This window comes from Neodiprion virginianus, chromosome 5 (assembly GCF_021901495.1).
Source record: "Neodiprion virginianus isolate iyNeoVirg1 chromosome 5, iyNeoVirg1.1, whole genome shotgun sequence".
Classification (NCBI taxonomy): Eukaryota; Metazoa; Arthropoda; class Insecta; order Hymenoptera; family Diprionidae; genus Neodiprion; species Neodiprion virginianus.
In genome coordinates, this window is record NC_060881.1 from 5,944,603 (window position 1) to 5,968,286 (window position 23,684).

The 23,684-nt window shown below is 37.4% G+C and overlaps 2 protein-coding genes across 7 annotated transcripts in view; one reads left to right on the forward strand and one right to left on the reverse strand.

Annotated features, from left to right (window-relative positions):
• LOC124305338 (uncharacterized) overlaps positions 1 to 23,683 on the reverse strand; it is a 115,718-nt gene extending 92,035 nt beyond the window's left edge. Inside the window, exons 1-2 of the mRNA XM_046764642.1 lie at positions 23,248 to 23,683; positions 22,673 to 22,859 (exon numbers count right to left, since the gene is read on the reverse strand). Of these exons, the coding sequence (XP_046620598.1) occupies positions 22,673 to 22,859; positions 23,248 to 23,267 (207 nt within the window). The 5' untranslated portion in view covers positions 23,268 to 23,683. The remainder of the gene's footprint in view (positions 1 to 22,672; positions 22,860 to 23,247) is intronic.
• LOC124305324 (leucine-rich repeat-containing protein 15-like) overlaps positions 1 to 23,684 on the forward strand; it is a 117,070-nt gene that overhangs the window by 74,275 nt on the left and 19,111 nt on the right. For all 6 annotated transcript variants that reach the window (XR_006908364.1, XM_046764620.1, XM_046764619.1 and 3 more), the window contains one exon: positions 19,422 to 19,476. The gene's annotated coding sequence lies outside the window, so the exon portion shown is untranslated. The remainder of the gene's footprint in view (positions 1 to 19,421; positions 19,477 to 23,684) is intronic.

The window sequence follows — 23,684 nt, forward strand, 5'->3', positions numbered from 1 at the left end:
AATTGCTCAATTTTTTAAAAAACATTACGTGCAAAAAAAAGAAGGATATTTCTTACCGTTTTATATGTAAAGTATTAATGACAAAAATAAAAATGAAAAAAGGGGAAACGAAGAGGAAAAAAAAGAAGAAAAAAAAATCGGCGATTCGCTCGGGCTGCACGAGCATCAAGGTGGGGCAGAAAAAAAGTATTGAAAGCTATTCATATATCTTTATCGTTCACTTCCTGCTTCCGTTTTATATGATAAATCGTCAAGTTTCTTATACCACCCGCGGGATAAGCTTCTATATCTTATACACGCCTCGGTTCTAGTTTGAACCGAATATAACAGAGCAGACTGAAAAATTGTCCTCTATCGGTAAATTTCTTCTACGTAAGATTAAACGGAAGGAATAAAAAATTTACTTTTTACACCGTTGATTTATCAACAACGTCAAAGACAATTTCGTGATATTGTTTAATATTCAGTTAACAAATATTTAAAAGGACCCTTGGAGTTAATGCAGAAATTATCATATCTAAAAAATGATTAATGAAGCTATCGAACGGAATATAATAAACAATTATGGTGTTATTTTTGATATTGTATGACCGAAAGTCTACACAAAACGAGGTTAAAAACTTTAAAGAGTAACAGGAAGATGTGCGCGCAGCACCTGCCTTTTAGGACTGTTGTTCAGAGATACATCTTTCGGTTCCGAAAGAGTTGATAAAAAAGAAAAATAAAGATGAAAAAATACACACGGTACATTGTAAAAGAGTGCCGCGCCTCTGTGTTCGCCCTGATCCCATAAGGATCCTACACCACGGTCATCACCTGCCGCACACCTGTCTTTGCCCCTGCAGCGTGTGCCCAATTTTATCATACATACATATATACATATATATACACCGCATTCCGTAGGACGAAAATGAAAAAGGAGAAAGAAAGGAAGAGAAAGAAAAAGAGAAAGAAGCTGTGGTAATTTTATGTAAGAAACTAATTTACACCCTAAAGAAGAAACTAAAAAACCTGATTTAGCCCGTGTGAATTAAAAGGATATGTAATTGAGGGAGAAAATTAGAAGGGACGGGTTTGCAGTTGCGAATTTGAAAAGAATTATTTGTTGGCGAAACTTGAATTAAAGAAATCAAACTTGGAAGAAACAACAAAGTTTCGAATGGTCCGAAACCCGAAGCTCAGAATTCCGAAACTTCAAATTACGGCAGAGCAAAATTTCGAAACGTAAAGTTCCGATAGAAGAAAATTCCGAAAAATCAAGTTTCGATAAAGTAAAATTCCGAAAGTTAAAATATAATCACACAGCCTAATTTACTCAACGAGTGGGTGTAAAAAATCAGAAAAACCGAAAATCAAAATGAATAGGATTCCGCAAATAAAAATATCGAAATTCCAAAACAAAGAAAGGTCAAAGTTGTGAAATTTCATCAAGCCAGAAATTCACAGAACTGACAATCTTCGATCGTTCGGAATTTTGATGTTTCAGATCTTTAAATTTTCTCATTTTCGCATTTTCGGAACTTTCGAAACTTGGAAACTTCGACGCTTTGTCAAAGTTTGATTTTTTTACTCCAACTTTCACCGCGAAAAAATTTGAAATTTGATGCTTTCCGAACTTTTCAAATTTGAAATTTCAACCCCACCCTAATTAAAAAAGGCTGTAAATGGTTGTAACGAAATATCGTTAGTACAAAACCGAAAAAAACAAACTAATTTATCTTCACGGCACAGTTGATTCGACTGTGGAATTTCTTTTTTACCTTCAACTTTAGCTCAGAGCACTTTTTCATTCTCTTCTTCGACTAACGTCTGATTATAACAAGTGCAAAATGTTGACCAAACTTTAAATTTTACGTATACAAGTATAGGTACATGTATTGTAAGGGAAGAAACTTACCGAGTCTTTTCTTCCCAAGTTTGAAGCAGGTGTATTAGACCAGAATGTTGCATAGAAGTTTCGGGTAAACATATAATCAACATACTCCGTCTCCCGAGGCAAATAACTCGAGGCTAAGAAGGATGGAAGTTCAGGAGAGACGCCACTCGACGCGTAGATTTACCTATCTCAACGTGTGCATACGTGTATTTACTTTACCACAAGTATATGCGTCCATACATACCCATGCAATATGTATGTACATGCATATACGTGCAGCAATTGTTTGAACCCGAGCCCCGAGGGCAGGCGTTACTTTATGCACCCATTTGCATTATAGGTATGTGCGTACATGCATTCATACATGCGTACATAAGACACTGAAATTTATTCAAATGTGCAGACTAGGTACGCGAATGTCTAAAATCGGAACACTGAATTATGGAATGAATCGTATTATTTCAAGTGAAAAATTGTAGTCGTAGTTAAAAGTGAAGAAAAAAAATGATCCTGCACGCGATCATGCCTTTACACGTAATGTGTTGAATTATATTGGAATCAAGTCGAGTCAGCTCCTCGGTTTCATATTCGATGGGAGAGGCGGCTCGAAGTGCAACTTTCGGGCAAATGAAGAAAAAAAAAAAACGAAAAAAAGATAGCAAGCGATCAAAGTAAGTGTGTGATAATCGCGGTTCCGAAAGAGGCTTTGATAAAAAGCTTGAAACATTTTAATTGCCATCGTGCATGGCGCTGTTTGAGGGAGATATGATGTTAAACGAGATTGGCTGCCTGCGTGAACCAATTAGGGGAGAGGCTGCAGGTTTTAATTTTAAAAAACCGATAGCTTTCATTTTACGTGCCTTAATAAAAAGCCTCTGATAAGATATTTATAAATATAAAGCGAATTAAAGCCGTCTATCATCCGTTAATAATTAATCGATGCTACGTCTTTTTGTGACAGTATTATTACGATACTCAAAAATTTTCGCAAGCCGTATTAATAAAATTGGAAAATTTTTAACATACAGCTTGAACGGTCTAAAATCGTACCTATTTTTAGGAGTTTTTTTCCAAAGAATATGAAAACATTTAGAACAATTTGATATTGAGGGCTTTGTTATTTATAGTATCGGGAACATTTTAGAATAATTATTATGAAAAAATGTTGGTATTGAAATTCCAAAATCTAGCTGCGAGCTCGAATCGATAAACAAGTTTCAAAGAGCGGTGTCAAAATTTCAAATCGATCGTATAAAAATTTACCGAGGAATCTGTGCCACCGGATTGAAGACGTGGTCGTTCACTGCTTATGCGCTTCATACCGCCATTTTGTTATTAATATAAATGAAAAAAATTTCTAAAATATTCTTAAAACTATAAATAATAAAGCCTTCAAACTCAAATTCCTCCAAGTGTTTTCATTCCGTTTAAGAAATAGAATCCAATTATATTGAACGTACAGGTAATCAACGGAAGTGAAATTTTGAATCAGAATTTGCGACGATTCAAAATCACGTTCATCTTGTGTTACTTCTATCGAATCAACGATTCGGCGTTCGGTAAAACGATTTATAATCGATATTCGATAGAACCCATCTACTTTCGATCGATGAGCAGACCGAGAAAAAAAGAGCATCACACTCTCGGCAAAAGCACCTTGCACCGCAGCAGGTATATAAGATCTCTAATAAACCGGTCCCTTTCTTTTACTGTTCGAGCAACGAGGGGTTAATCGCGACAATCTCGCCTCGACATAGCAAACAGCGCCCTCAATCAGTGCCTTTTTCCTAAATCTTCGCTCGGTGGAAATGGCCGGAAAAGCTAAGAAAAAGAAGAGGAAGAAGAGGAAGAAGAAGAGTCAGGGCGATGTGATGACGGAAACGGTGGAGGGTAAATCCAATCTAAAGAATTCAGATGGACGGACGTCCGTCTATAAAAAAGTGATTGAAACGTACAGAAATCCAAACACTGACAGATCTATCTCATTTAACATCAATCACGTCCGCACTTCTCGCCGATTCTCCGTATAATACCTACGTATGTGTATGTATACATGTATACCTATGTGTCCGTATACATAGCATACGTATAGGATAACCCTGGATGGGTTTTCACCATGGATCAAAACCTCATTCGTCTCTCTGAACCCACGAGCGATTATCACCTAATCACCAATTTCTTTCCATAATTAGCTTTCGCAAATTAATGGCGATTATTAGAACAATTTGTTAACTATAACGTGTAGTGTTAAAGCTTGTACGAATAAGAAATTAAATACCTACGGTACGTTGAATCGGGATAGAAAGAAGACTATATTTGTTTCAGGAAGTTGGTTGGCCACAAATAGATTCTACTGTTTGTTAATTTCATTACGAGATGGTAACGTACGTTTCGTATTAATCAAACAATGATTTCCGTAAGCTGTACGAAGATCTATTTGGAACTAAAATACATTATAAAATACCGGAATTACTAACGAAAGTTTATTATTTATTACATTTTAATGTTATTCAAAACCTGGCAGATTTTTTTGATATTATTCTACCAGAAACGGCTCGTTTTATTCAGAAGACCATTCTCTACAAATTCATTGTAAAACTTTTTTTTTACTGTCTCGGTGTCGTCAAATATTTGATTTAACAACATTGTCCCGATATTGATTACGATCAACAAACAGTTCTGTTTAATGCACTGCCGATGAAAAATCAAATCCGTTTCAGTGACTTTTTAGCAAATGATCATCCGAATAAAACGAACCACTACGAAATGAAATAAAACAAATATCCTAAAATTTTCAGCAAGTCTGATGCGATTTGGAACGAACTATCAATATCTAAACTTTTCTTATTAATCCAGTATTTATCGGTTTTCAATTTTTCAAGAGATCTTCAGAGATTAGGAATAATATAACTCCATACGTCTGCAGAAGCGTATATTATATTTACACAAGTCACGAAGCGCTTTCTTTTCTCATAGACAGATCTAATTCGTGCCAAAGTAAAAAGCTCTTCGCTGCAACATAGGCATAATAATATGGGGCGTCGGGATGCGGATGCAACGAAGTGCGGCTGCTAGTAGAGCAGGGTAGGTATACTTACCGTTTGATATTCCGTAGGTAAACCTTCACAGAGTGCAAGTTTTAAAAGAGCCGCCTTCAGCCTCGTATCTGCTGGATATCAGGCAGCTTTTGGCGGCGCGGCGCGCTTTTAGATACAACGTATAAAGTAGAGTCAAACGTAGACTGCACCTATCGCATATTGCAAGCTTCACACAAAGTGCGCCAGTTGCTGTCACGTAAGTCTTTTTCTACGCTTTTGCAAACACGGAAAGTAAGATCGCGATTTCATAAAAATTGATCGACGTACCCTTGGCACATGATTTTTTGGGTAATTATCGAGCTTGAAATTGGCTGCAGGTGTAAAAATTGCTCGATCATTCGGTTTATACGATTCGAAAATTGAAAAAACTGAATTCTTAAACAATATTTAAACGAACCGACGTATCGTGCAGATTCTTTGAGTTATTCAATTCAAATACTAGCTAAGAACAAGCGAACTCGAATATTTTCTAGATCGAGGATCAAGGATCAAGGGTATCTGATCCGCAACCGATTTGGCTGATCGATTACATTCAATACACCAAAAGTGACGGGCGCTGTATCGAATCTGTGCCACCGCGAAAGTTACGAGTTAGGTATGATTGATCGGTCAGGATTGCTCTTGCGGAGCGATATACCAACACTATCCACGTGGTTCAACAGCCAAAGAGATCCTAGAATTCTAATGTTCAAGTAGGTTGTGAAAATGAAAGAAAGGGAAACCCTAAAAAATCACCATGGAACAAGTAATTCGGTAACGTTCTGCAAACATCGATGATGTGTAAAAAGTATGAAAAGAATAAAAAAAAGAAGGAATTTAAATTATTAGAGATGATAGAGCGGATTCTAAGTTTATCTAAGTTTAATTGAAATTCTCACTTCTCGGACAGCAAAAGTAAGAAAAAAAACGGAAATTCAAACCTGATCGAATTCCAACTAATGATAAGTTGATTGTAAATAATTTCAAAAGATTTACTTCATTCTGTCGTTTCTCGATGCCAATATCAAGATTCCAACGGTATTCCAGTTTCAATAAATTTTTAATCTCACTAGAATTGATCGTGAATGAATTCACTGAAAATTAACGTTGAGATAAATTCTTTAATCTGTACATCTGTTACGATCATAATAATCTAACGTATTTTAATAGGCATACCGTTATATTGAAAGTACACTTCATACAACTTGTGCATAATTTACATTCACCGACAAAATGATTCTTGACCAATCAATGTTGAATTTTTGTGTTATTATTTACAGGAGGAGTCGAAAAAATTATGGCACATAAAATTTTCATATGAATATAATTCTACAGAAATAAACTTAACGTACTTCAATTAACGGAACCTTCAATTTTAGTTCACCTTTGAAAGAAGAGAATATTTTTATAAAATTCAGTTAATTTCAAACCTCGATTTTACAAAATTCTCTTTTTTAATTACCAAGTTTTCAACCGATCCGTATGCCCGATAGATCGTTAAAGAAAATGGAAAAGAAACTGGAACAACTAAAAAAACCAACATTCTAGCTCATCTCTCAAGCAATGTTTAAATGAAATTCAATTCATTTCAAATTTCGATTTTACAAAATTCTTTTCTTTGTTTAGTAATTTTTCACCCAATCTGTACGCCCGATGGATCCTTAAAAAAAATAATGGAACGGAAACGATGAAAACTAGAAAGGCAATATTCCAGTCCGACCCCATTCTTTAATAACTAATTCATCATCGTCCCGTTTCCGGCCATCAAATAGCGAATCTCCATTTCCTTAGGGCCGTCTCAAGTTGTCGCAACGGCGCCGAATCGGCAACGCGACACCTCCGCTTTTCTACAGAGACACCTTACACCCGACATTTTATGACCCATAGCCTTTTCCTTCCGTAAGGTGTACCTCGTTTCACGGACACGTTTCAGAGGTGCAGCTTACCCACACACGCATTCACACATACGTACAGGTATATGCATGTCCCACGTGAAATTCACCCACCCATGGTGGGATACATGTACGTACGTGAAAACGTGGGTCCCGCATCGACACAGACTTCCCATAAGATCCCGTCGCGTTTGCCACGCTGGCGCGAGTTGCGTGGGACGGAAAGGCGACACCTGTTCTCTGGTTGGGTGCGTGGAAGTTGGAATATAGCGTGGAATAGAGAGTTTCGGATTTTCGAACGCATGCCGCTTCCCCCTTTACCTCGTACTCGCAACCCCCGGGGTGATGTTCAGGTTTACAATCGCGCATACAGATCTCAGGACACATTTCAAGACGTAATTCGTTCTCGTTCTACCGTAAACGAGAGCAAATGAAAAAAAAACCGAGCAATTATTTTACGTAGACATAATCGCGATGATCGCTTTGTTTCAAAGAGAAAATTTTCCACACTCAATTACAGCAATCGCGACGAAATTGTACGAACGGAAACGTTGGGATAGAATTTTCGCAGAAATTTGAAAATTTCTTTACATACCTGATGCAAGATTTTTCCAAATTATTGATTTTAAAAATTGTAAATGATTCGAATCGATTTGAATAATTTTGAAAATAAAACTTAGTGCCTTCGAGGGTCGGAACAATGATATAAAAAATCTCGAGCTGCATCAGAGAAGTCCAGGGTCAGACCCAGGTTGAATTGGCACGGAATGCCCCATATGTAAGCTTGTAAAAAATGCGGGCAATGGAAGGGAAGACGGGGCGGCGCCCCGGTAACGTCCCAAGTAGACTATACGCCGGTCTATTACCGGTTCGCAATGGCGAATTGGGCTGGCGCATCGGTCGATGTTTCCGGTTCCGGTTACCCACTGTAGGGGAATTCGCTCGTAATGCCGCCCGATAAGCTGAACGCAAACCCCCGTGTAAGTCGCACCCCATGCAAAGACCATTTTCAAGCCAAGGAAAAGCTTTACTCAAAATCCGTGCGTGAGAAGCGCGTAATTAAAAAAACGGGGAATTTAGTGTATCTGTTTCGACAACTCTTTTCTGACCGAATCGAAGGCCTAGCTTTGCGTAAAAACTGTAAAGCATCGTTGTATTTGACTCGTGCGGTTAGAAAATAAATTTATCCAAGTACAAATAATAGGTTGAAAAACAAAACTGCACAGGTTGGAAATGGAAAGTGATGAAAAAAAAAAGAAAAAAAATGATAGAGAAATAACAGAAGGTAGGGCAATTTTTCTCGTCAAATAAGTTTCGTTTTAAAGATTGAGGTTAAAACCGCAATCCAAGTAGCGAAATAAACCTACGATCTATAATTGTGAGTGAATCAGATATTGTTAAAGAATTTTCAACACGCTTTGCAAAATGGTACAATTTTTTTTTCCAATTTCAAACTAGAATAAATATCCCTGTAAAAAAAAAGCCTAAACAAACTTGGACAATTTATTAAAAAACTCTTTGCAATGCTTGTGGGAAAATCGAACAAGCAGGCAAGTTTTCAAGATACGAAAAAGTCTGAGTCTGCACTCCGGGTGTTTGTTGATTATTATTCTCGGTGCAGTGCTGCGGCAAGAAAGAGGGAGGAAGGGAGTCGACTGTCCGGGGCGACGACCCTCGGCGATGGCTAACAATGATTTAAATTTTGCTCAGTCCTCGTTGCCGAAGCGGCTATAAGGGGGCCCCGATCTTCCCGATAAACGAGCCGGCGCGGCGCTCCCTCTAAGTTCCTCACATCTCGCAGGTTGATGCATGAGTGTAAAGCGTATGCATACCTCTATGTATGGTCGAACTCTGATCTTTGAATGCGGGTGGAGTGGCCGATTGCGAATGCGTCACCCGGTATAAAGTAGAGAACGTTAATTTGATAATTATAGGTGAAATGGTGTAACTTATCAGGTGCGGGACTGCAAAATTACGAGCCTCAAACCGAGATAAGAACTTGAAGATTTTGTTTTTCAACTTTCGTTACACCCCATGCCGGGACGATCTCTTGAAACTTGAAAATCAACCGCGCATGCGCCAGATAATTCAGTCTCATTGGTCGGCGAAATTTTCCCGACGCAGGCGGGCCAACGTACGCAAGATGTGTACGTTTGAATTTTCAAAGAGCATAAGCATTAAATTCCCACCGTTCTTTGAAGAGTCAACTTTCCGACCCAATAACAAATGATTTCCAAACATTTCCGAGTCACTGACTCGATTGTTCGAGATTCTAACCTCGAAAATTCGCGTCAACCGCATCGCCGGCAGAAATAGTTTGGCAGCTGAAAACTCGGGATGGCCAGCCTGCGCGAAGAGCCGATAAAACTCGCGCATGCGCGGTTGATTCTCAAGTTTAAAGAGATTGTCCCGGTGTAAAGAAAAACGATGGAACGAGAAATGAAATCAAGTTGCACGTGCCTGCAGTTCGTATAACTTTTGAAAGCCGCGGTGAGCGCACCAGACCGTGGTTTCGTACATATATACGTCTACGCATATACCATAACGCAAAACTGGGAATGGGGAAGGCAGGGGGAACAGGCGGGGTCCGGGACTCCCGGCACTTCGGAACTGTCCCCAAAAGCCAGTGATGGATGTTGGCTTAATAACACGCCCACATCAGCATCCACTTTAGGCCAACCACGTGAAATATCCCCCTTGGGATACGACGACGTTGGCGTCAAGACGACGTCGCTCTCGACGAGACGAGACGCGAGGCAGCCAAATTTTTGATAAATAAAAAGAGAGAAAAATGAAATGACTGGTCGGCTTGAACTCGGCTCCCACCGTTTTTCATACGCGTACTGAAAATTGTACTTTTCATACTGCCTGTAAATATATACGTGATTCTTTGATTGGAGGAAATAATTTATTTCACTGGTTGAAAGTAAGAAAAATAATAAAACTTTTTTACGGTGTGTACAGTGAGTAATTTTTACCAAATTGCAAAACTTCTTGCTAATTTTACGTGTCGAAAATGCGATCTTGTAAATAAAAATCATTTTAGAAAATCAATGATAACCCTGATCAATTGGAATAAATTATTAACTGTACGCTGAGTCGTGGAATTAATAACGAGACATTCCTTCAAGTTGACACGCAGAAGCAAAGAATCACGATCAACGATTTTTTTATCATCGTCAGTCTGCCGGATCTCATTGGTCTAACAATAAGTGGTTCAAATTCTGAATGATTCGATGTGTCAAACGATAAAAAATTTATCGTTCGTGATATACCGTCCAATATTTACGAATAATCTATGCCACGCGATTCGGCGTTAAAAATTCGGAGAGTTCTTATACCATTTTGAGAGATCAATCAATTCCACGCAATTGTTATGAATTAGACTTTAAGACAATTCGAAATCCCGATCCATACCTCTTATTTTCCGTCCCGCATCAGCAGCCGCTAAATAAACCACGACTTACGCCAGTAACCCGTTACGTCATCGAAGCAGCAATTCTAATACCCCGTCTAATAATTCACAAAGCATTAGCCCCGTGTTGCTCAAGGATTTAACAGAAGTTCCCCAACAGTAAGACCGAAGGCTGGCTGGCCTTGCGGGCACAAGACCGTTCGTGTTTCAGATCCGTAAGTAACCAGATTAGCACCTGGCTGGGCAACAAGACGGAACGCCGTAAGACGCAGTGGTCAGCCTGGAGCCAGACGCTCTGCGTTTCCTAGTCTAACTATTTACCGTCAAATCCAATTCCTTACCCACGAACCGTGCAACGAATGGGTACAGTGACCGGATAACGGCGAGATTCCGCGTCAATAGAAGAGGGGAGTTGAAAAAGGCTGGGATTAATATTTTGGTCGAGAAACGACAAGCTGGAAAAAGACTTTTTTCCGATTCTCTTCATCACTGTAAAAAATAAAGAGTATGTCCATGGATGATCTCGAAATCGGTAGAGTGAAAACTCTGAAACTGACAGGACTTGGCAGTGAAATTGAAAAGTTTTGAAAGAAAGATGAGAAGAAGAAAAATTTCCACCGTTTAAAAAAAAAAAATAAATGAATATATATACTGGGTAAAACATACGAAAATTTATTCCGAATACATTGGCTTTGGAACAAACATGCTTTGAGAGGTAATTTTTGTTTTGTTTATAAAAAAAAATGGCATATCCAACCGGTTTTAGTTCGCCTCGTCAATTATGCGGCCGTGAAGCAACGTAACTAAATGACGGAACGAACAAAAGGGGTGTAATTTTCGTTTTTCCACTTTCATCGAGCCTCTCCATTTTCCTGGTTGAAGCATCAACCGTGTATTTTATCTACTAACGTGTAACCATGTCCAGGCTAATCCTGACCCCGTCTGCAAGAGTCCCTTGCGTGTCTTCTGGCAACTAGGACCATTCAAACTCATACGAGTTTGCATGGCTAGTCGCGATGCAGTTCCACGCCTTGTTTCAAACAACGATTCAAAATTTACGAGGATAGCTGGCAGCCTCCACGGCAAATCTGACGCCCTTCGACCTAAACTATAGTCCAGAGATTGCGTGGTAATTTGCGGAGACTAGATTAAACAGCGGCCTTTCATAAAATGCGTCGTAATCGACTTTAGATAAACTAGACGTGATTGGACGAAAAATCCCGCCTGCGAGCTGATGATTTGGAAAAAGATTTTTTCTGCTTAAAGTGAAAAGAGAGAGAAAGATAAATTGCATTATTTGATAAAACGGGTATGCAAGCAAAAAACTGTACAGAGTTTTTATACGACTTTTTATAGATTTTCACTCACTGAAACGGGAAAAAATACTCAAAAAGTTACGTCGCCTCAGGTTTTTTCTTGAACTCGTGTTTGTAGTTTCATTTACAGCGAAAATACAGTTTTATTCGAAATCTGGTATCCTATTCTTGATTCTAAAAATCCTATACTTAAGTGAGACTCGAGAATAAATACAAACAGGGAAATAGAAAATGGAAAGCGGAAACATGTTCCGAAGTGTCTAAAAAAAAGAAGAAGAAGAGGTTTCACAAGCAAAAAGAGTTAACGCGGAATGTTAAATAAATTCCATAAAGAAATTGTTTGTTTAACTTCATAAGAAATGAGGTTTGGTTCATCGTGATATAATGATGGTTTTTACATTATAGTTGAGCTTTTTTCATGCAAACACCTTGTATTTTTCAAGAATACCGTACCTACGTAACGGCGAGAAATGAAAGTCATTTTTGAATTCAGCATACTCGAAAACATAAATAACATTTACCAAACAAAGTAAATATTTTTCGTAGACCTGCGGAATTGTTTCTTCAAAATTTTCAAGTAAACTTGAATTTAATAACACCAACGATCGTCAACTGATTCGGCATGATTACAAGGGCAATTTTTCACAGTCTCGTACCAACTGCCGTGAAAATTACAACACAAATCAAATTGAAATCCCGGAGGGTGAATGAATCTCGAAGAACAAACTGTACATGTGTGTAAAGCTGCAAGAGCGGTGATATCATCAGACTTTGATTGATACGATTTTAACCACGGCGAGAGCGCGTTCTTGAATTATAATAATTCTAACAATAATTCGCTCGCTGTCGAGAGATCGGGAATTGCAGAGGTAAAAAGTCACTCAAGCACGCAGCCTCGTGCATGTTACATAACACTGGTCTTGTTGCCCTTGATATTTGAGTGGTCTTAGTAAGATTTCATGTCAACGACCCTAGAAGTAAGCGTAGTTTTTCAAAATTGGCTCTAATTATTTATTTTATTGAAATTATCATATATGATTCACAAAAGTAATATTTAGACGAAAAATTCGATTTCAAAGTTGTTCGAAAAAATACTCCACGGCATCACAAAAAATTTCCTTGTTTCCCTGATTTTTTCCTTCATGAATTTTGATAGAATTTACGAATAAAATCATGATTATATTAGAAACTGTCCCCCCACCCCCCAACAGTAACATAAAAAGTAGAGCCAATCTAATATAATCATAATTTAATTCGTAAATTCTATCAAAATTCATCAAGGAAAAAATCAGAGAAACAAGAAAAATCTTTTCTTATCGAGCTGTAAATCTATTCAAAAACTGAAGGGTGCGCCTCTTGATTATAAATCGGACGATTAATTCTTTCGCGACTGTGCAGAAATAATTTTTTGTTCTCTTGTGGTTTTTTTTTTTTTTTGCATCGCATTGCAAAAATTTTTTGTCGTTATGCAATTTCATAAAATGTATTGGAATACAATTCACACTTCGTTCTATCGCTTTAAAAACCCTGTCAGTAAAAATTGCGTCTCAGCCGTTGTTCTGTCGTTGAAAAACGCGTCACGTCAAAATGTTTTTGCGGCATTTTGCAAAGTTATGGGGCCAAAGACACGGGCGTCCCGCTGTCTGGCAGCTACGCACCTGTTGGCAGACATACCCTCGTCTCTCTCTCTCTCTCTATTTCTCTCTCTACGCTCCTTTGCCACCTCTGACGTGAACAAATGGCACTGAGTAATGAATAAATTAGTTCTCGCATGTGACCCGAGGCGTTTGAAATTCTTCAGAAATCAGATACACCCATCCGTCCGTGGCAGATATGCAGGTATAAATAAATAATTACGCACGCAAGAATGTATGTAAATAATTAAATATGTTTATTACAGTTGCACGGATACATAGAACGCATTATTAACGATTCCTACACAACATATTCGATCATCGTTAATCGTTGCTGAGAAAATTACCGAACCCTGTTTTAACACCTTGGCTATTGTAAGTTTTCAACGACGATTCGTAAGCGTTGTAAATATGCGAATGCAATTAGTAATTAAGCTGGATGATTAATGACTCGCGGTAACAATTCGTTATAAATACATGATCCGATGGTGGTGGGAAAATTAGGGAGGGAATTGGATTTCGATGCGATGTAAGAAAAGTTTCAATCGTCACAAACAGTAATCTGCGTTGTTGAGTCAAGTAGAATTGATCGATCGTGTAATTATTTGTTTCTAAGCGCTGTGAACGTTGATATTTATAATTTTTGCAGTTTTTCCAAAATCGACCCAAAATTCTGTTTCGCTTCGTAAAGAAAATACTGGAAACAAGTGAAACTTTGATCCGCAAATTTATTACTCGAGCTGCTTCGCCTGTATTGTATTACTCAACAAAGTTTGAATCATTTCTACAACGAACTCGGTCAAATTTCAAGTGAATTTTTCAAGTTTCACGAAACTTATTCGATCCGAAGAAACTCGACGAATTTTGTCTCATTTGAAATGTTCGTGAAACGAAAACATCGAAAACATTAAACAGTCAATTCGAATACTTGACGTTAAATGTTAACCAATCACAAGTATCAATTAATTCGTACAACGGTCAAATTAAAAGCGGTGTTTCAAATACTTTTAAAAATATTAACACGAGTAATAAATTCTTTCAATACATCTATATTTAATCCTCCTCGATATTTCTTTCCCGCGAAAAATTCAACATCAGCAACAACATACGCAACATAATAAAAAATGATTAAAATCCGATGAAACGCGTCTCGTCACATTGCTGCACATTATCCGCAGTATCAATCGTACGAAGTGGTTTTCATCGGTTAAGAAAACGAGAAAAAGGAACGTCGAACGAATTACGAGCTTGCAAGTACGATGTGAAAGAAAAGCCAAGGAACACGGAGGAGATTAATTTTTTCAAAATTCGCATTATTTATACACCTATGACTCATGTACGTAAATAGCAGCCTAAACTATTCCGTCGAGGGGAGAGAAAACGTCGTGGAAAAAAATGAAGAAAATGAAAAGATACAAACGAATTAAGTTATGGGTAAAAATGACCCATTTTCTACCGACTATTTATCGCTTTGTTTATTTTCATTATTCCGGGTCGCGGCTAAGTATAGCCGGAAGGCACGCCGACGACGCAACGACGGTCAGCCCCTAAATTTATCAACGGACTTCCGGCCCGACTGTCTACCGCTGGTTGAACAGAACTGTTGCCACAGGAAGCGCGCCGGCAACGACGACGGGTTGTAATGACAGGTGTGCTGCTGCTGTCTTTGATGCGCTTTTAGGCCAGGTGCCATAGCAAAAGATGAAAAATCCCTTGAATCTGCGGGCCGGCCGGTTTTTAAAATTATTTTTCTCGTTTTTTTTTTTTTGTTTTCTTTTTTTTTGCGGGGAAACATTTCTTACTCCTGAAGTCACTGATGGATTTTAACGTAAAGCGACCGATTGTTTTGCAATAATTTGAAATCTACGCGTGAATTCACTCGGATCAATCAATCACGGAAATGAAAAGAGAAAATTAGCAGAAGACGGTTTTGAATGCGTTGAAATTAAAAGAAATTATTCGAAATCGGATGTTTGGCGCTGGCTTGCAAAAATCATAGAAGATTAAGTAACGTTAAGTCGCGCGAAGTTGTGGGTAGATTAAAAATTGTAGAATCGTGAATCTGAGAGGAATCCGAGTATCTATGGGCAATTCCAAGCCAACTCCACCTGCCCCCAATACTCACCATCTCCGATTTTGCTTGAACTTTAATATATTATTTCAGGGGTCGAAAAAGTAACCTCTGAATTATTTCAGATTTTTTCGATCACTGGTTAAAAGGCCGTCTTGTTTCCGCACTAATTTGTATCCCAGCATCCGTCAGTCGTACGAAAAAATCATTAATGGGAATATTTTTTGTCGACTTTGTTCGCGACTTGGCACATTTTTTTTTTTTGTAAAAACAGTCTAAAAACATGATTTTCATGGTATTGGCCAGCTTCGATTTTCATAAAATTTTCACCATAAATTCCTTGTCAAAATACATTCTTTCTTCCATTTCACTTTTTTCATACCAATGACGGATGTTGGGATATAAATTAGTGCGAAAATAAGACAAATTTTTAACCAGTGGTAAAAAAATAAGAACTGAAACAATTCAGGGGTTACTTTTTTGACCTCCGAAATACCGCATTAAAGTTCAAGGAAAATCGGAGATGGTGAGGGTTGACGGTAGCTCGAGTTGGCGTGGAATGCCCCTTATACAATAATGAAAGTGAATAGAGCCCCTCGGTTTCAATATTTCATTTCGCGTTATTGCCTGCAATATGAAAGTTGATAGCCCACAAAATTAAGGGTTGACTTTCCGTGATTCGATGTTACCGAAAACCGTGATATTTGATCTCATGAATCGGAAACGCGAGGGATCAAATAGCAGGCTCATTAAAAACCGACATCTCGAGTCGCTGCGATGAATCTTTCAATTAACACATCTGTCCGCGAAACGAAAATATTTTGTATTTTATTGATCCTACGATGTGTTTTTTGTCAGAGACCCTTTCATTATTTTGTCTATATCGTGAAACAAATATGTACGATTTCGTAAATTTTGCCAAATCGCGGTCCATCGGGACTCCGTACGTATAATATAAGTCCATTTTATTTATTGACATTTTTTCTGCAACCTCAGAGCAATTATTTAATTGATTTTGGTACCTTTAACCTGTAATTGTGTTCTTCCTTAACCCTTTCGTGCATACATTTTTCTTTACACGTGATTCACTTGAAACTTTGCAAGCATGGGCATTTGGGATCGCTGATTACGAATGGAGGACAAACAAAAACAAGAAGACAAATTTTGAAAAAATTCTGTAAAATATTTTGGTGTCTTTCAAGGTTGTGTAAAAAAATTGGCATTTGTATTTTCATGTTAGCTTAACAGAAAATGCTTTTCTTCGTAGAAAAGTACGAACTTTTGACCATTTGTTTATACATACTATTTTTCCAATAAACGAATAAATACATTTTATATTTTTTTTTTTGTTTTTTAGTCTTCGAAATATTTCAGAGACCATGTGAAACCAAAGAACTCGACAATTGTTACCAAAAATTAGTTTAATAAATAAAAAGCTGCAAAAAGAAAAAGGTGAAACGCTGAGCGTTAAAGAAAAAATTCTGTATGATGCATCCGGCAATCGATTTTTTTCTTTTCTTTTTTTTTTTTACAAAAATAAATAGTTCCCTTTCAGGTTGAGTGACTAAGGAACGAGTTGCCCAAGTAAATTCTTGCTTCATATAATAGGTAATGTTCGAGAGAAAGCTCGTCTTCGGAACCTGGATATAATACGAGATTATTCTACTGTACAATGATCAGAGACTGAAACTTGGTGCAGCGAAACTAGCTTTGTCAACGCATACGAATAGTGGATCTTATACGTCTCTGATCTCGCGAACATGAAGAATGCAGCGTAATATGCATGACATATATATATACATACATATATATATATATATACATATGTACATATACAAGTACGTAGGCCATATGGAGATTACACTTTGATTCTGCAAAGTCGAGATTTGCTTTTACGCGCCAAGTTGGGATGGAGAAGAAAACGACAATCTCTTTACTTTCAAATTTTCAATCGTACACACCGTATAAATGTGTAAAGTTTCTCCAGCCGGGAAAATATGCATCACGCAAAGATCGCGTGAATCGAAATTACTCGAGAAGGTTCGAAATGTTTCGTAAGATATTCTGAAGTTGATCAAAAAATTGAATGTGCCAAAAAAATCGAGAAAAATCGCTTCATAATGGAACCGGTTTGGAAATGTTCTAAGTGAAAATTAGAAATTTGGCGAAGTTCTTGGAAATTTTCAGACCGTTCAAACAATGTTTTAGTCGAGCATAAAATTTCAAGTGCTTGCCCGGTTTTGAAATGTTTGAAATAGAAAATACAGTTTCTGAGAATCATTTGAGAATTTGAAAACAGGTCCCTTTCAAAATCACTTATAATTATAAATAATTGACCGGTTGAATAAAGAATCTGAAAAACTTCAGAGTACCGTTTCAGAATTGGAACAATCATTGCAGAAAAAATGTTTTAAAAAATCAGAAATGGCGAGGGCCGGACGTTAGTCGGGTTTGCATGGAATTCCCCATACGTGGGTATAAAAATATTAGCAAAAAGTAATAAAATTTACCTCCAGCATCTAACTTTTTCATTATTATTATCGATATAATTATACGCGGTCAAGGATAATTATTCCGCTGTAGGAAGATTAAAAAATTGTGCGGGAAAAGAAAAACGAAAAGGGCGAACAAATCGAAGGAGCACAAATTACGTTGTACGACGCGCAAGCTCTGACGAGGAAAAAAGAAATATATATAAATTAAAAGAAGCCATGGAAAAATGTAAGGAAAAAACGCGGGCGGAAAGTCGTGCGGTACAATGTCGCGGAAAAAAAAGCAAAGAGTAGGGTATATGCGGCATGTGTACCTGAAGCAAGAGCCACGTTTTCGCAAAATCCACGAAAGGCAGGAACGACGACGAGCGGTAATAAATCTCTTGCCGAGGGTCGTCGGGAAGTTGAAAAACCGGGCGTCTCTGTTGCAAGACGTTTTCAGCTTCCTTTTAGTAGGTGGGTAGGTACACGTACCTTCGCATCGTTACACATACAACGCGTCATCAACATTCCGACGTATTCATGTTAATATGGCCGCACACATACGCACGTGTACGAATTACGTTTTATTATTAACATGTATGTACGTGTAAGGTAAAGCACACAATTACGTAAGTTTTTCAAACTGCATGCCTCTTTACGAATTTCAATGAAAAGTTTTCCATGCAAGCTCGCGGTCCCTTCGTCCCGTGATTAAACGCTCGTATTACACACACACATATATATGTAAGTGCAATGCATACACATTCATGTATTCCATACTGTGTAAGAAGAAGTCTCGCCTATGCTCGCATTTTTTTTTCCAACCACCCTGCGAGTCATTGTATCAAACTTAACCACGAATAATGTATATGAAAATTTCCCTTGACTCTTGATTCTGAATATTAGATTATAATTTCACCTTAGCAATGAAAAGAACAAGTGAATATATAATTTAAAAAATTAAAAATCATAAAACCTCGCTCGTATTATATGCGTTTAAAAAATTTCCCATACCGCAATTATTATTATTATTCTGAAGTACCGAAGAACGAAGACTTCGATCGAGGTAAATTTATTTGTCTCGATTATTGAAACTAATTATACACACACGCGACAGATTTGAATATTGTCGTGAACAGGATTTTTGGATGGAGAAAAAAATATCGATAATGAGTCATTGAAAAGAACGGCTTCTGTCACGAGGAATATAATCTTCGTAAATAATGTGTGAGATTAATTTAAGGGGGGAGTATTTTCGGGAGTGCACAAAACGCATGCGTTGTACGCATCGTCCAAAGTGAAATACAACGGCACGCGATGTTTCGGGAGAGGTTAGAATTAAAAGAAAAAAGAGGAAAATAAAATGAAATTCATTGAGAAATGAAGATTTACCGAAGATTTCGCAGTTTTACGACTTGGTTGAACCGAACGAAATCATTTTTTTTTTTTTATCTACATTTTTTAGGAATTTAATATGTAATATCTGTGTAATCGTGCGATTTGAAATGTACAATTCATGCACGGCAAATATATCGTGCCGGCAATTTAATTGAGTTAGGAATATTGTAAATATAGAATCTTACAAATTTATTACAGTAGGTATAGATTTACAATTGTTACGTTTCGTATAATGTGTGTAATCAATTTTGGACGATGTTTGTTTCAGGTACCAGCGATTTTAATGAACGAGAAATGGAGATAGTCAAAAGCCGGCTGATCGCGTGAGTCAAGTTGCATACTAAGTAAACTAATTTACGCGCGTAGATGTAATAATAAATAAATCACAATTTGGAAGAGATTGAGAGTGAAGTGAATCCAACTTTTAAGATACAAGAAGAAAAAATGCATAGCTACTCGTTCGTACGAATTATTCAACGAATTGTGTACCCGTTAATTGAAAACGAGTAACTGTAATACATGAACCAAATTGAATCGAAATGAAAATATGCAAAGAAAAGTATCTTGCATAAAAAAAAATTGGATGAAGTACACAAAAAAAAAAAAGAATTGCAAGAATAAAAAGTCAAACATTATAAAACTGAACCACTTTCTTCTTGGAATTTAATCAGGATACCTGTAAGTTTTATTACGTATCCAATTATTTTCTTTAAAAAAAAATGTAATAAAACTTTCTCAAGGTAATTAAACACCCATCATTACTCGTTACTCCACAAAATTATCACATAATTATCTTGAATACAATACGAGCGGTAATCGTGCATGTTTTGTATTACATACCAAATAGTGAGGTAATGAGGATGGTTTTAAATAAACTTGTATTTCGGCACGACTTTAATTACCGCGAGATGTGGATATATAATTCACATAATACACCCGAGCTGTTTTTATCGTTTAAAAGGGTCATATAACGTTGTGAAATTTTGTATTCAAGACGATCATGGGACTCTGATTCGTTCCAACGGTTCCCGGACAGAATTCTATAAGGTCGTGACATCAATTAACGCGTGTGAACTTCTCTCGAACGTATAAACGCGCTTGGCATCTACATTCATCCTATGTATACCTATACATGTTACATAAATATTCGAGGACAACAAACCGACGCAACTTAAGTATTACACGATGCAGATGTAAACGATACGCTCTGCCTCTTCGTGTAATACCTCCTATTACGCGTCGTCCGAGTCTTACAAGTATAATAATGCCTAAATACGCATAGGATTAGAAATCGACGTAATTTATAAGTGAATTAATTTTTACCTTCAGCGTCATCGTCGATTTTTATGTTATACATTAAAAGTAATACTCTTCGAAATGCGATTCGATATACATATTTTATTTGCCATACCGCTTCAGATCGATTTTATTCTTTTAAAAATAACGGCATAAATTTTTAACGACATTAAAAATGTACGAGATTGTTTTACTCGCGTTTTCATGTTCCGCGTACGTAGCAGAGAAAACTTTTTCCTTTGTAACCACAGTATTGTTAAACATATCTATACATTTCCGTTTCAGGAATACATCTATATATATATATATATGTACTATATAATATATATATATGTAATATATATATATATTATATGTACATTGTTGAATTTATATACCTGTTAAGAGGGCGCGGAAGCAAACAGCAATTGTGCTAATTACTTAGATCCCAAACCGCGTAATACGGGTAGCTCTCTCTTTCTCATTCGCTCTATCCTTCTCTTACTCTGTCTTCCTATTTCAATAGAACTTCAACGCAGAAATCCATACATAGTTAGATTGTATTACGATGAAAGTGCACGTAAATAATGGGGCGGTATTATATAGATCTTTGATAATTGAATGGTACAGGTATAATTGCGAAGGACAATCGACTGCGGATATAATCGAGTAAGTAATTAATTAATTAGCTAAACGAAGACTCAATTAATTGATGTAACGATGACGTAATTCAGTAGATAAACGATATGCCGGAGACAATGCAAATACACCGAACGCGTAATTCCTTTCAATTCGTTTCCACGCTTGATATTGAACTGTATAAATGTACACGATTACAATATGTTACGATAGAAATTTTGAACAACGCGAAGATCCTACAATTGACCTATAAATACGAAATGAACATTTCAATCCTACAAGAGAAAAGTTTTGCTTTCGGAATATGATAAACGAATACTTCGTTACGATTGATACCAAATAGAAGAAAAACCGTGAATATTTCTCCGTAAATTGATTGAGACCTCATTTTGCGAAGATGCGTGTCAGCTACGGCATTAAATAAATTTCGACATCAAGCTCCAGGACAACGGACTCGATTTATTACTCGGTTGTATTAATAGTCGAGTGGACACGCTACCAGGGAGTGTGTATCCTGATGCTATGTCTATAGAAACAACACTGGAAAATCGATATCGTTGAATTATTCTCGTCCTACGCGTATAGGATGTAACATTGTATGATTCGGCAAGAAGAGAAAGAGAGAAAAAGAAAGAGAGAGAGTGTCGAGTAATTTTTGAAATTTTTGTTAAGTAAAATCAGACGAAAGATCGGTGCGACAAATTGTTAATACCAAGTGCATACCTACGGCCCCCGAATTTGTCACGCGTTTATACATCGTATGGTATATGGTAGAATATGATACGAGGGCACGTATTGTACAACTGCACGCGCAGATGATAATAATAGCTTCGAATCGAGAGAAAGAGCGCACTACGGAGACCCATTACCTATCCATATAATTGTAATATATATTCAGGACACGCGTGAGACGCGTGTAATTATTGTATACTGTTAAAACGTAACGAGAATTAATCAGTTGATTGATTGGGATTTGTATCGCACATCTATAAGACGAGCGTATGCACGTACAATGGGATGCGATACGTCGCCAACTCGTAGAGACGAGAAAAATACTATGGAACTAGGAGAGGAGGGTGACGCTAACGAGGCAATTTTATGTACGATAAATTTGATCACGGAAATAAGGGCTGCTGATATCGCGTACAATAGGGATGTAAATGTATACGTATAACGAATGGGTTTAAACTATACCTACAATGATATTCTTTCCCTTATCAATTGGAGACGGTAATAACTAGACGTTCGGATGTCGGCCCTTGGGACTGTATTATAATCTTGAAACGCTCGCATTGGTGGAATACTTTACAAACGGCATTCTCTTTTCACTAGGAAAAAGAATCACTTCCTAGATCGTATATACCGAGTGTAAAATAAACCGAATAGGATGAGTTCTTTCTCGCCTGTCGACCATTATTTCTTACGACGGAACAACGGGGGAATGCTATAAGTGGAAAACTATGGAAGCAGATTTATAGACGTTAGAGGATCTTTCCTTAGGGAATATAATCTTTGACTGATGTCGGACTTAGAAAAGACAAAGGTTTCGCTTCGGTACACCGTATAAATACACACGCCCACCTATGGAGATTAATGTAAACTCACCCCCGGCTCATCGTCAACTGATGCGGCCAACGGCATACGGGGATAAAATCTCGCCATCCATATATCAGCGTCGTTCTGCAATCTATTCGTTCGTCGAAGTCGAGAGATAAGGTGAAAAGAGATGAAAAACGATCCGTCCATGGATTTTCCTCCATTTTTAACCTCGGGCAAAACTGTGGTCCATGATCTGGAAGGCAATGGAATTATGCTTATTATAACATTTTTAACAATCAAAGGTATAATTGACTTTGTCTATTATCATGTATTGAAAATAAACTCCCATCTAAAAACACTGCGTCTGGTACTTATTACTGGGGTGCGTCAAAGGTCGAACCTGATGTTTGCAGCATGATATTAAAAATTCAATTTTCTACCATTGCGTAGGCGAAGGATGTTTCATTGTTACAATTTGTCTATTCAGTCAAGTCCCGATCTTCGCAGGAGTTTTTAAGTCATTTTAATTTGTTAATTTGATGCTGAAAATTTCAGATTCGACTCTCGATACACCCTGGGAATTAGTAACAGATGTTCAATTTTTTAGCGTATCCGACTGAAGATATCTAAAGAATACTAACCCTGAATTATTTTTCGTCATGGTTTGCTGGGTCTGGACAAATTTTAGAAGCTGCAGTTTCTTCCCGCGACCTTATTCATACGCTAAAGTCCATGAGCTTAGCAATTTTTATTAATCTTCAGTCACCGGCCTTGACATGCGCCGAGTATCAAACTTCCGTCCCAACCCTGGTGAAAATTTCTTCGGCCGGCCATCTTCAGACTACAGAAAGATACAAACGTTAAACTAGACATTCATCCGAGCTCAGAAAAGCTTGCTCAACGTCAGATTTCAGTCAGGAGTCGCATGATCGGAATAAATTGTAAGCGAAATGAAGAAACAGGTAACTTTACAACTCCGTGGCGCATTAGCCCAGCCTCACGATCAGTTTTCAAGCGCAGAAATTAATCGCGACCGTATCGGAGTAAGTCGCGCGTGTAAATGACGCTTGTGGTTTCG